Genomic DNA, 13,251 nt, shown 5'->3' on the forward strand with positions numbered 1-13,251 from the left:
TTATTTTCTCAATATATGATTAAAGTTTTTCTTGAAAACTATTTGCGGTCACGGCTAATAGAAATTTGTAAAACTGCAGTAGTGAGAGAGTTATTGGCATTAATAAATTATTTTTAAAATGCGTAGTTATAATTGAAAGGCGCAACTAAAAAGTTCAACATCAAGCGATACGATGCTTATTGCTGTCAAAAGAATAGTTGAACATGAAGAGAAATGAGTTGCAGCAGTCAATGGCGTTCCTCATGTGACACTCAGAAGATACTGCATCAAAGTCAAAACGATGTCAAGCACCCCAACCAGTTTAACTGTGGGGTACCACAGCAACAGAAATGTTTTTACTATGGAAAAAGAGAATGCGTTTATGAGATACATGTTAGAGGCTTCACGCGTATTTTATGGCTTCACTCCTGCAAAAATCCTCTTTCATGGGAAAAGAACAAGCGTTCCGGTGCAGAATAATTTTCTTAACTAAAAACTATAGAGATTTTTTTGCCGTATACTCTATATACTATAGAAATTATAGCAAAAAAACTATAGTATGCAATAAGAATGCCCAATGCTACTTTTTGAGTTGTGCTACCATCTTTAACAGATATAATTTGAATTTATTTTTAAATTACCCAAATTCGGTTTCAACAAAACGCAGCTTTACCGCAACAGGTATTTGGAATAAGGATGAGACAGGTTGTACAGCTGTACAAAAACCACAAAAGATTGTTGCCGGAAAGAGTGAAGCAAAATGGAACTTTCACCTGTTGAGAGAGGAAAATTAGTGGCAGTGTGTTGTGTGGTGAGCGCTTTTAGGAATACTATTCCATCAATGCTTATTTTTTCTAGAGTAAATTAGCGTGAGCATTTTGTTCGTGATGGTCAAATAGGATGCATCGAACTGCGAATTCATCTTAATGGATAAATGGACAGAGTTTTTTGCTGTTCATGATGCACTTTATGACTCACGTACGATGCACTTTACAGCAACCTGGTTTATTGCTGCGCGATAATCATGAACTGCACATTTAACCTAGAAAAATGAAGTTGTAATATTTTCCTTTCCACCTCACTGCTCACACTCTAGCCATTAGACAGATCTGTCTATTTTACTTTAAAAAACTCTTCAACGTTGCATGTAACTCATGGATGCCTGCAAATAAAGGCAAAACAAAGATTATTTATGACATATCAAACTGTGGACGCTATGCATTTTTTCTGGCAATTACAATGAAAAATATATCTGTAGGGACTAAAGTCTATCTGTCTATTCAATCATGAAATTGTTTCTGATGTTGCCTATATGCGTTCAAAAGGACCTGCCGTACTTTATACTTTCATTTTATGTTTTAACTTAACTCATTGTCTGTTCCAACTAGCCCCAATGGCGGAGTTTATTGGAACATGTTTTTGCAGGTCCTTAAGGTGGTACCCTACTAAAAAGCGCTTTTTTAGTGTAAAATTGAAATGAAACCAAATACTAACATTTTTCTGATAAGAAATTTATAAAAATTAATATTTGAAATGAATTTTTTTTTTAAAACTTTTTGACATCCATAATGGCAGATAAACTGCCTAAAAAATGCCTAAAATTGAATAACTTTGTGACGTAATATCTTTCGTTATATAAATTTTCTCTGGTTTAAACTTTGTAGAATGATGCATTATTATGTTTTATTCCGGTTGACAGATGGATTTTTAATTTAAGGACTTATTTTAAATTTTTTACAAATTATTGAAAACATGCTTGAAATTCTAAGTAGTTTCACTTAAAATGTGAACTAATTTTTTTATTTAAAGATATTGAACACGAATTTTAAAAATTCCATCTGTTAACCGAATTTATTAAGTATGCTGAGTATACCCAGAAAATTTCATGCAAAAATCATTAGCCAATACAAAGATATTACGTTTCAAAGTTACCATAGTGTTGCAAACATCAAAATCAAAAAACACATTTAAAGTTTTTTTCAAGTAAAATTTTGTTTAATGTCCACCAGAAATATATGACTGATTAGTTTCATTTGATTTTAGTTTATCACTGAACCCTTTGGCTACTGATCTTAACTTTTTTCTTTACTTTTTACACTCTTTTGTTGACTTTCGCTTCGTTTGGTTCAAACGAGAATTGTCAAACTGAATAGATGTCATCACTATTATATACCCAGTCAAATTGAACTCTTTTAAAACATCCAAAATACCTTTACTTCCATCATTAAAATGAATAACAGCAGAGTAAGTTCCTACTTCAATTGTTTCTCTACTGACAAAAGTGCTCTTTGGAACTCTGGACCATATAACGGCATTCAAGGACTCATTCAGATTTTGTGTCTTACCGTGAAGACATTTAGATAGCAGTTGATCGTCTTGTAAGCTTTTATAAATTGGTATTAGCAGGTTTTTAATCCATACTGGAATTGAATTTGATGGTATATACTGCTTTGTTTTACACCAATACCTGCACCAGTTTTCAGAATCACGAGGACAAAACTAATGTCGCTCATCTTGATTTGGAATATTGGTATAGTGGAAAAGAATGGCAAATATAGACTTCTTCATAGCATAAACATTATCAATGTTCCTTCTAATAGCAATGCCATAGTAGTTCAGCATCGAATTTATTATCTTATCTGTCAGTTTATTTCTACCAGACAAAGGTGTTTTAGTGCCACTGTACAATTTTACTAAACTTCGTTTTCAACAAAGTGCTTTAAAAATGTAGCTCAACTCTTTTATTTTTTATACAATTAATGTGCTTTTAAAGCACATTAACTGTATAAAAAATAAAAGAGTTGAGCTACGTTTTTTTGAGCTACAAACTTTACAACAAATGTGTTCTAAAGTATAGCTCAACAGTTTACGAATATAAAAAATAAGCCTAGCAAAGCTTAAGCATATATTTTAGGGCTTAAATAATGTTTTTTTTGTATTGCTAAGGCGTTGCTAAGGTCAATAATTTTTATGAACTCTGGTAAAATGCATTTTTAAATGTTTAATGTAACTAAAAAATACAAGATGGTTATATCAAATGAAAAAGGATAAAAATTGAAAAAAAATGAGTCCAAAAACTAAATTTTGACATTTTACTTCAAAATCAGTATTTTTTTAGTAGTCTACTACCTTAAGGGGTATGCCCCCTGTTAAACCTAAAATGACAATTTGGTGTTGCATGCAATGGAACGATATATTTTATAGTAGATCCTACAAAATTAGTGCAAAATTACTAAAAAAAAAATTTTTTAAATCATTGCAGTCGTCCATAATGGCTGCAATTCAAGAAAAAGTCAATTTTTTTAGCGATTGATAACTTAATAACTGTTTAATATATCTAAATGAAACTTAGACATAAGACTCTTTAAAGTAAGATGTACAACTTAAACTAGAAAAATATTATAATTTTTGCCTCGATTGCCCATAGTATTTGATCAAAATATTTTAAAATAGGGACAAAATAAAATATAAAATATTTTGATTTAAAAGGCCTAACTCAAATATTTTTAGTTTAAGTTGCAAGTACAAGTCATAAAAATATACCCTGAAAATTTCACCACTCTACCATATATAGCTTAGGTGATATGATTTGCTAAAGTTCGATTATCGAAAAAAACTCTTATTTTGCGAAAAAGAACTTTTAAGTTCAAAATTGTGTATAAACCACTTCAGCTTTAAATCTAACATAAAAAACACTAATATAAATATTTGTATTTAAAGAAACAATTACACAAAAGCTCCAGTTTCATAAGTAGTCATTTCTTTTTTTATATTCGCGGGAAGAAAAAGTCATCAGATGACTTTTTCTTCCCGCGAGTTATCTTTCTACGAAGTTTAACTTTTTCAGTATTTTTGTACTGCGCTTGACGTAGTCTGGAATTGTTAATAGTGATGCTTCCTTTTGTTGTATAATTGCCAGGGATCAAGTTCAGTACTCTATAATTTGCAAGGATGCTTTGCTACCAATATTAAAACTAGCCACAGCATCAAAAACTCCAAACTTTAGCTTTTCAAAACCAACAAAACGAATCTTAGGGACACGCTCCCAAATCATGGCATTGAAAGACTCATTGGCATTCTGTGTCAATCCATGGAGACACATCGATAATAGACTATCTTCACTTAAATCTTTGTAAATAGGTTTTACATGAGCAATTACAGACAAAGGCAATCTAACATCTGGTTTATACATTGTTGTTTTGTTTATTTTAACCCGCTGAAATAAGCACCAGCTATTTTTTACTTTAGGGCAATGATCGTGCCACTTGTTTTTTTTGGTCGATGCTACATGGAACAGGCTAGCAAAAATTGGTTTTTTTATGTCTACTAAGTCACCTATATTTTGCCTGATGGCAATGCCATAATAGTTTTGCAAACAATCTATCATATTCGAGGTTAATTTGCCTTTACCACTAATGCCTTTAACCATTTTGCGTAGTTTGCGAAGTTGGTTACCTACTCTTTTCTGAATGTGGCCAACACAGTGCAGACGCTCAACTTTCATATCCCCTCCATAAACGTTTTCAATTGATTCATGAGATTTGCTGTCTCCATCGCCATAAAATTTTGTGTATTTGAGACCATGCTTTGCTATTGATCTCTCAAATATATTCTTAGTACCTTCAGCCTCCATTGCTGGCGCTGAACCACAATAACTATTGATACAGACATGAGTGGCTTTCCAGGAATCATATTTAACATGATCAGTTCCTTTGATTTTCTCATAGAACTCACATGACCTGCATGTTTTAGAAATAACTTCAACATCTAATATTTTTTCAGTATCAACAGATATAGCAGTGATTACACCGTTGAGCGAAGAGTAGCCTCTACGTTGCCATGATCCATCATTTGATACCCAAATTTCCGTAACAACCTGTGACTTTACTTCTATAGCTGCAGCTGTCATTGACTTTTCAGCAACAGTTTCACATGCATGTCCACAAATTTTGGAAAGTTTACCATAATTATTTCTTTTCATTGGTTTAGGCATATTCATCCTTGTTGTAAATCGTTGCAGATTAGAATAGCCTGAACCAATAGTGCGCATTGCATATGTTAGGCGTAAGTTTACATCGTATCCATTCTTTCTACACACTGGGGATGTATAAAAAGATAAAATAGAACCACATTTACATAATACACTCATTGATGAAGCTAATCCTTTCTTTTTGGCAAAGTTTTCAATCAGCAACAATTTCCCATTTTGACATTCTGTACAAGGCAGTTTACTAAAAACTTCAGCTAAAATAGAGACATCAACAAGTCGGTATCCTTCAATTGTTTCACCTATAGTTTCTGTAAAGTCAATGTCTTCAACTTTTTTCCTTGAAACTTTTGATGCAGAGACAGAGCAAGAAGGAGCAGGATTTTCTTGATTAGTAGAACTAGAGTGAGAAGCTGCACTGGGGTTTTGTTGTTGGTCAGAGAGACTCTCAATGATTGTTTCATTTGAAATTGTAAAAACGTTTAGTATTTTGATAGTATTTTGCTTTGATTTCTTTCACATAATAATAACTTATTTATAATAGCCTTACAATAATTTTACAATAATCTTAAATCTTCTACAATCGACCAAACAATATGGTATTTTTTTGATAATAAACTCAAGTTTACCATTTTTATAAAGATTTTCAAGCAGTGAAGCAAATGAGGTTGATTATTATCGTAAAAATTCTTTAATTTAGGACTATATTGGAGTCTATAGAAAGATATTGGTTAGTAATTAATTTTTTTATATATATGGTTATTATTATGCAATGAACAAAATTCAATTTTTGAGACAATATTGCTAATATTTAAGTTTTAAATCATCTAAATTCGGATTCTACGTTAAATTTTGATTTAAAAACAATCCTATTATTTTTTTGAAATAATTTAAAAAAATGTCTTAAATTAATATATTTTTGATTAAGGGGTGGTTAACCCCTTAATCAAAAATATATTAAAAACTGCATAATTAAATTTAATCATCATTAGTGAGCATTGTGTGCTTTAGAAAGTAGTATTAAGACAGAAAAAAAATTTTCAAAAAATATTTGCGTTTTGACCACAAGTTCACAAATAAAAAAAAAAACGTTATAGCTAACACCGGTCTTCCCTATACGGAAATTGTGAAAAAGTTTTTTAACCAAGATTGGTGTATCCAAAGACAATGGCTTTGACAATTTTTGTCAAAGTAAAAAATCTTTTTTGTTTTGCTTACCGTTATGCAATACAAGCTTCTTACATCAAGAATGAACATGGATTTATTATTGATACGTGTAATGACCGAAAGAATTGCTCAACAACCAGTGGGCACGGGATGTAAAAAAAAACGTCTTTTGAAAGTTTTGAACGTTCAAAAGACAACTTTTTTTAGAGCCTGTACCCACTGGGCAGATCTTGATAAACAAGAGAAAACAATTTTAATAAAGAATGTTTTAAAAAAGTGCTTTATAAGTAAAAAACCAGTCATTTCTCTTCTTCTTCATGGAAAATTACAAGAGGAAAGCAGAATCTGCTTAATTACAGAAATAGGCTCTCAAAAATATCTAGCTGGACAGGGCTTAGCTATAAGAGATCATAATGAATTATAAGGCAATTTACAAAAGTTACTTGAACTTTTATCAAATAATGGCAGTAAAGATAGTGTACTCTGCAAAGAGATTCTTGATAAAAAGTATTTTTTCCATGACATAATCAATCAGCTCATTAAAAAAATCTTGAATGTCACAATGGTTTTGACCTCATTCGAAATGCTTCTGGACCAGAACAGTTAACTTTAACAGTTAGATGGATGTCAGATTAATATGAAATACATGAAGATTTTATAGGTATATATAAGTGTGAAAAGACTGATGCTAAGACCTTAACTAAAGTTATTTTAATAGAAAGATATTTTAATTAGGTGTAATTTTCCATTGAATAGTTTTTAGGGACAAACTTGTGATGGTGCTTCTGCACTGCAAGGTAAAATATCTGGTGTTGCTACTAAAATATTGCAAGAAAACCCGTAATTAACTGCTTAAACTATAATCTTAATCTAATACTTCAGGAAGTTGGTAGCAACTGTCAAATTAACTGTAAAATTAGTGCATTTCTAACAAGTTAGAAATGCACTAATTTTAGTACACGACATACATAATTTAGTTTATGTATCTCCAAAACGATTAGGCATTTTGAAAACATTCGATCTGCTTTTCTTGGAGAAAACATTAGCTCAAGACAGCGACTTATTCCCGTATGTCCCACAAGTTGGACAGCGCGTACAATAGAAATTGTCCTCGAGAAATACACTACAATCATTTATACACTAGAAGAGATAGTATTTGAAGAAAAATTAAATAAGGTTGTCAAAAAAGCTCCTGGTATACTTGCTCAAATGAAGCTGTTTCTGTGTCGAAAATGTCGGATATCCTGAACAGAAAGGTCGAACCCGACATACATATCTAGGTTAGCCGTTATTTAGAAATTCACTTCCGATTATTAAAAATCTGGTTAATAACTAATTTTTTTTATTTTTAAATATTGGTATTGTTAATTACTGGTAATTTTGCAATAAATTTTACTCTTAATTGCTTCATATTTCTAAATATTTTTTTAATAACAAAATATATCTTGCACCTATTACAAACAGCGCTTATTATGATATAAAAAATATATGAGTGGAATCAATACGATGAAATCAATACGTCTTCATTAAATATTACAGATTTCAAGCGTTAATATTTTGATAGTAGTTTATTTTGCTACAGTTTTTAAACTTTGAAATCTAATATTTTTTATATAATTTAATAGTATTAAATCTAATGTTGTTGTAAGAGAATAGCTTCCGTTAAGTTATTAGAATTGTGGCTCATGTACGGCGATGTTTTTAATACTTTTTGTCTTACGTTTTTTATACTCTGACTATATTATATATTTTGGGATGTGAAAACATTTTTGAATTATACAGTAGAGTATTTATAATTTAATGTATTAAATAAAATATCTTTAACCTTTTTGAAAAATAAAAAGTCGAAATTATTAAAAACTTAATCATATTTTTACTTTTCAAATAAAATTTTATCGCAATTTAATTTTCTTAATCATTATTAATAAAAGATTTTAAAATATTCCAATTTAATACTGCTATAGTGTACCTAAAATAACTCTGTTGTAAAAACTTTCCCATATCATAAAGTGAACAATTTTGTTGTAACTCTGTTCATTATTTTCTCAAAAAAATTGCAGTTTTTAGTAAAGTCAATTAGATTCAATTAGATTAGTGAAATCACAGGCAGGTTTTTAACTGTATCAAACTTTTTTTAATTGATTTTGTGGCTTTGACTTTTCCTCTAAAATAAAACTTCAATAAATCCTACCATTATATATATAAACCTACCATTATATTTTTACCAAAAATGCACTTATTATATATATATATATATATATATATATATATATATATATATATATATATATATATATATATATATATATATATATATATATATATATTTATATTGTTACACAAACTTGTAGATAATGTGAATTATATATATAATGCATACTATGTACAAGTTTTTTTAACAAATCATTTGAAAAAAGCATTCCAAATAAAATTAAGAGCTCGAAACCAGTTATCTTTATTTTTTTTTCTTTATGATCTTGCATCTTTTAGTTTAATATAATTGACCAAAGGTTTTCTATTGTGTAAAAATCAAGACATGCATAACTAATATCAACTTCTATATATTCTATATTAAATTGTCTTGTATGTTAAGGATCATTATTCTGTTGAAACATATAGTCACTATTGAAATGTTTTTTTATACATTGTCCAAGTTGATAAATAAAAATATTGTGATACAAATCTGGTCCATAGTGTCATTTACCCGGTATAGTTCAAAGTAAGTGTGCGCTAAAACTACCTCGCATATTAATCTTTAGTCAAATTTAATGGTTACATGTCCAGACATACAATGCAACCCTTGAATTTAGGTTGAACTTAAATTTAACATGAAAAGACTTATTGCTCCAGACTTTTGCCCATTGTTCACATCTTCAATACTTGTCCTTAATGCACCACTGTAATCTTTTTTTTGCAATTGATTTTACTAACAAAACAAGTTTTTTTAATTTTTTTTTTTAACAAAAAGTTTACTTTATGCTTATATTTGACTAGGTATTGACCACTTTCAAATATTTGTAAGGTTAAAATTTGCTTTGTAATTAAAATTTAAAAAAAAGTTCAAGGGTGTTTTTTTTTGCACCCTAGAGTACATTGATATATAATGAACTCTTTTTTTTATTTATTTTTTGTTTTGTTTAGTTAAATCATAAAGTATGAAACAAAGTTACAATTAAAAGTAATATTCTTCAATTATAAGTAATGAGAGTCAATATTCTTTATTTTTTCTTAAAAAAAAAAAAAGATTGTTTTCATTAAAACAAGTTAATAAAAATTAACAAAATCATACAATTCTAAAAAATTAACAACTTGAATTTAAGATGTTTTTAATGTATTTTTATTTTAAATAATGGTATTTTTTTCTCATTTTGTTTTTCTATTTGTTATATTAAATACTTATATTTTTTTATAAATATTTATTTTGCCCTATATTTTTTATTTCCATCAGGGTTAGGGTTATTGGTAACAGCACATTTTGCAAATTTTACAAATATTAGGTGAGTATGACATGCAAAAAAAAAACATAAAAAAATATCAAATACAAACAAATTTTTCTTAAATGTATTTTCACTTTTATTTATTTCATTCTTGTATCTTTTAATCTTTATAATAAGCTTGTGATTTTGAAAGAACATTAATACAGATTGTTATCTACTTTAAACAGAATGAATTCTTTATATGGTTAGATAATTTTAGAATAAAGAGTGCGAAAATAAAGTTTTCTTTATTCTAAAACTATATATATATATATATATATATATATATATATATATATATATATATATATATATATATATATATATATATATATATATATATATATATATATATATATATATATAAATTTATTGTTATTATTTTTATTTGGAAAATTTATATTATTTGATATTTTTATTACGCACACACACACGCACACACATATTCCTATAGTTTGTGGTAAAAGCCGACTCTTAATGACTCTTTGTGTTTATAAAAGACAAAATTAAGTACACTTTATACGAAAACCATTATCTTCAATTGAGGAAAGTACATTGATTTAAGTTAATTGTTTTTAAAAAAACCACAAAAATGCAACTCAATAGACAGGAATGTTTGTAATTTTTTAATAAAAAAAAGCATTCTGAATGTTTTTATTTATATTTTTTTACTGTTTACATACATCAACTGACAAATAGGTAAACACGCAGGAGTGCTGCTGTATTGACTGACAAATAAGTAGAACATGCAAGGAGTGCTGCTTCTTTAACTGAGGGTTTTAGTTTAGATGACTGGAAAAAGTTTTGTTTAAACTTTCCAGTCATCTATATTAATTTTTTTTTATATAAAGTTTACATATTATGGTAAAAATTAAAGATAACCAAGCAAGAGTGTATCTCTCTCTCTCTCTCTCTCTCTCTCTCTCTCTCTCTCTCTCTCTCTCTTCTCTCTCACTCTCTCTCTCTCTCTTCTCTCTCACTCTCTCTCTCTCTCTCTCTCTCTCTCTCTCTCTCTCTCTATATATATATATATATATATATATATATATATATATATATATATATATATATATATATATATATATATATATATATATATATATATATATATATATTAATATAATTTGTTTACAAAATAGTTCAGTATTAATATATATAGTGTTAGATTATTTGAAAATATTGTATTTTTTCAAATAATCTAACTTGTTTTAATTTCAATATTCTGTGATACCTACAACCCTTAATACCAGTGGATTACCTCCTATTGGTTGTATCATATAGTATTTGTTTTCTCATTACACCAGGACTTATTAGCATAGTTTTTTTTTTTTTTTTATATATATACATTATAAAAATATATATATGTATACATATATATTATTTTGTGTTTTTTTAAAAACCTAATAAGATAATACAAGTTCTTTTAAATAAATACTTTCTACACTGTTTAGCAAATATTAAAATGAATGTTGTTGAACAACAAGTAATACAAGCTGCTCATGTTGTTGAGAGCGTAGTAGATGCAGAACTGAATCGCTTGGAAAATCTAGATGATGATGATTTGAAAAGAATTCGACAGGATAGAGTAAATGCAATGAAAAAATTGGCTTTACGTAAAGAAGAATGGAAGCAAATAGGTCATGGAGAATACCAAGAATTAAAAGATGAAAAAGAATTCTTTGATGAACAAAAGAAAAGTGAGCGTTTCGTTTGTCATTTTTACAGAGAAAGTACATTTAGGTGTAAAATTATGGATAAGCACCTTGATATCATTGCAAGAAAGCATATCGAAACTCGTTTTGTTAAGATTGATGCTGAAAAATGTTTATGGTTGGCACAAAGACTTAAAATAAAAGTTCTTCCTACATTAGCATGTATAAAGGACAGCAAGACTAAAGATTATATTGTGGGTTTTGATGATTTAAGTGGAATAGATGATTTCCCTACTGAAATGCTTGAATGGAGATTGAGCTTATCAGAAATGATTGATTATAATGGCGACAAACCATCAGGAAAACCGAAGACTCAGTCTAGAATTTTAGGATACCCTGATGAAAAAAAAAATGTGCGAGGAAATAATGGTGAAAGCGATGATGATGATTATTAACTTTTGTTTTTAATCAATAGAATTGAAGTTGCTAGAGTAACAGAATTTGAAGTTTTTTCTTATTAATATTGATGTTTGTTTAAAGACAATGAAAGTTGCACGTCAGAGTTGCTCTATAATGAGACAATGAAAGTCAGAGTTGCTCTATAATTATAATAATTTTTTCATTTGCTGTATAATAGTTTTTTCTTATTTATTTTAAAAGAAGATGCTAATTGGAACTATTTATGTAATCTAAGTTTCCATACCCGAACAACGGATTAAATTGCTTTTACATTGATGTAATGAAGTGTTTTTATTATATGAGCCAGATAAGAAATTTTAATGTGGGTTATGTATGCCAGTTTTAAATTGACCATATATGCCAGTTTTAAATTGACCATATATGCATCATTCTTTTTTTAAATTTTTTTAAGAGGCAACAAAAACTAAATGTTTTTAGTTCAAATTTCCATTTCACTACTGAAATTATATTTTAATTTTTTTTAATTGTTTAATAGTTAATCTTTACTATAAAGTAGGAATTTCAGCTAATATTAAGTAAAAAGATAACTTTTGAAGCCCTATTGTTTCATATTTTTGTTAACGTTCAATTCAAACTTATTTGCTTCATCACTTCGAAAGGTATTTTCTATAAAACTTTTTATGAATAAGCATAAAGTGTTTTACATTTTTGAAATTCATATTTTTAATCATATGGTTTTGTTTACTAATAATTAATTGATTTATAAAATGAGCTAGAAAATTGAAAATCTTAAAGTTCACCGATATTTTTGGCAGTCACCCACGCTTCCCTACGCATCATTTTTATAATTGATTTGTAGCTTAGGTGTCTATAAAAGTGATCTATTAAAAATCAGGTGCGGATACGTGAGTTTTCCAAAATTATAGATAAAAAAAGTGATATAAGTAAGAAAACAGAAAACCGCTTTTTATCGTGGTTTCAGACTATATATGTTTTTAACAATGGTTTTGCGTCAGTTTTTTTGTCAATTTTTTATTGAAAATTAATTTTGATGGACATGCATTCTATTATTTTTGCATTTTGTGGTGAAAATGATATCTGCAATTTTTGAACACTGCATCATTTAAAAGATAATATATAAAGGGTTAAAAAATTTATATCACTACAACAAATTTACAGTGGAAATCAAATATTTCGGTTACCTTTTAAACTGACAACTTTTATGTGTTCGAAAAGTAAACTGTTCCTTTCTTATATTGATGGAGGAAGGTTAACTTGATAGTTTTCTTTTAAAATTATTATCAATAGTTTTAAAACAAAATTATCAAGTTTCTCAGGATAGCTTGTGTTTCATCGTTAGTGATATTCAAAAGCACATTACTCCGTTGTTTAATAAACAATGGACCAAGGCGTCATCGAAAGTGGAAGCATTTTTATCTAACAACAGTAATTGGTTAGATTCTGAATATAGTGCATTTTTACCGAAATCGAAAAACGCAATAACAGACCCCACGCCATCTACATCATTTGAAAAACGTGGAAGACCGTCCGTGCCTAATGAAGATTTGTC

At 28.4% G+C, this 13,251-nt stretch overlaps 1 protein-coding gene across 1 annotated transcript; it reads left to right on the plus strand.

Annotated features, from left to right (window-relative positions):
- Nucleotides 1–11,027: 11,027 nt before the first annotated feature.
- Nucleotides 11,028–11,940, plus strand: LOC100201189 (thioredoxin domain-containing protein 9). Its single transcript, XM_065812665.1, has one exon. The coding sequence runs from the start codon at nucleotides 11,072–11,074 to the stop codon at nucleotides 11,714–11,716; it is 645 nt and encodes a 214-aa protein (XP_065668737.1). The 5' UTR covers nucleotides 11,028–11,071; the 3' UTR covers nucleotides 11,717–11,940.
- Nucleotides 11,941–13,251: the final 1,311 nt, after the last annotated feature.

This window comes from Hydra vulgaris, chromosome 12 (genome assembly GCF_038396675.1).
Source record: "Hydra vulgaris chromosome 12, alternate assembly HydraT2T_AEP".
Classification (NCBI taxonomy): domain Eukaryota; kingdom Metazoa; phylum Cnidaria; class Hydrozoa; order Anthoathecata; family Hydridae; genus Hydra; species Hydra vulgaris.

What these genes read in the sequence shown, in the direction of transcription:
- LOC100201189 (XM_065812665.1), top strand. Translation starts at nt 11,072, where the DNA reads ATGAATGTTGTTGAACAACAAGTAATACAAGCTGCTCATGTTGTTGAG.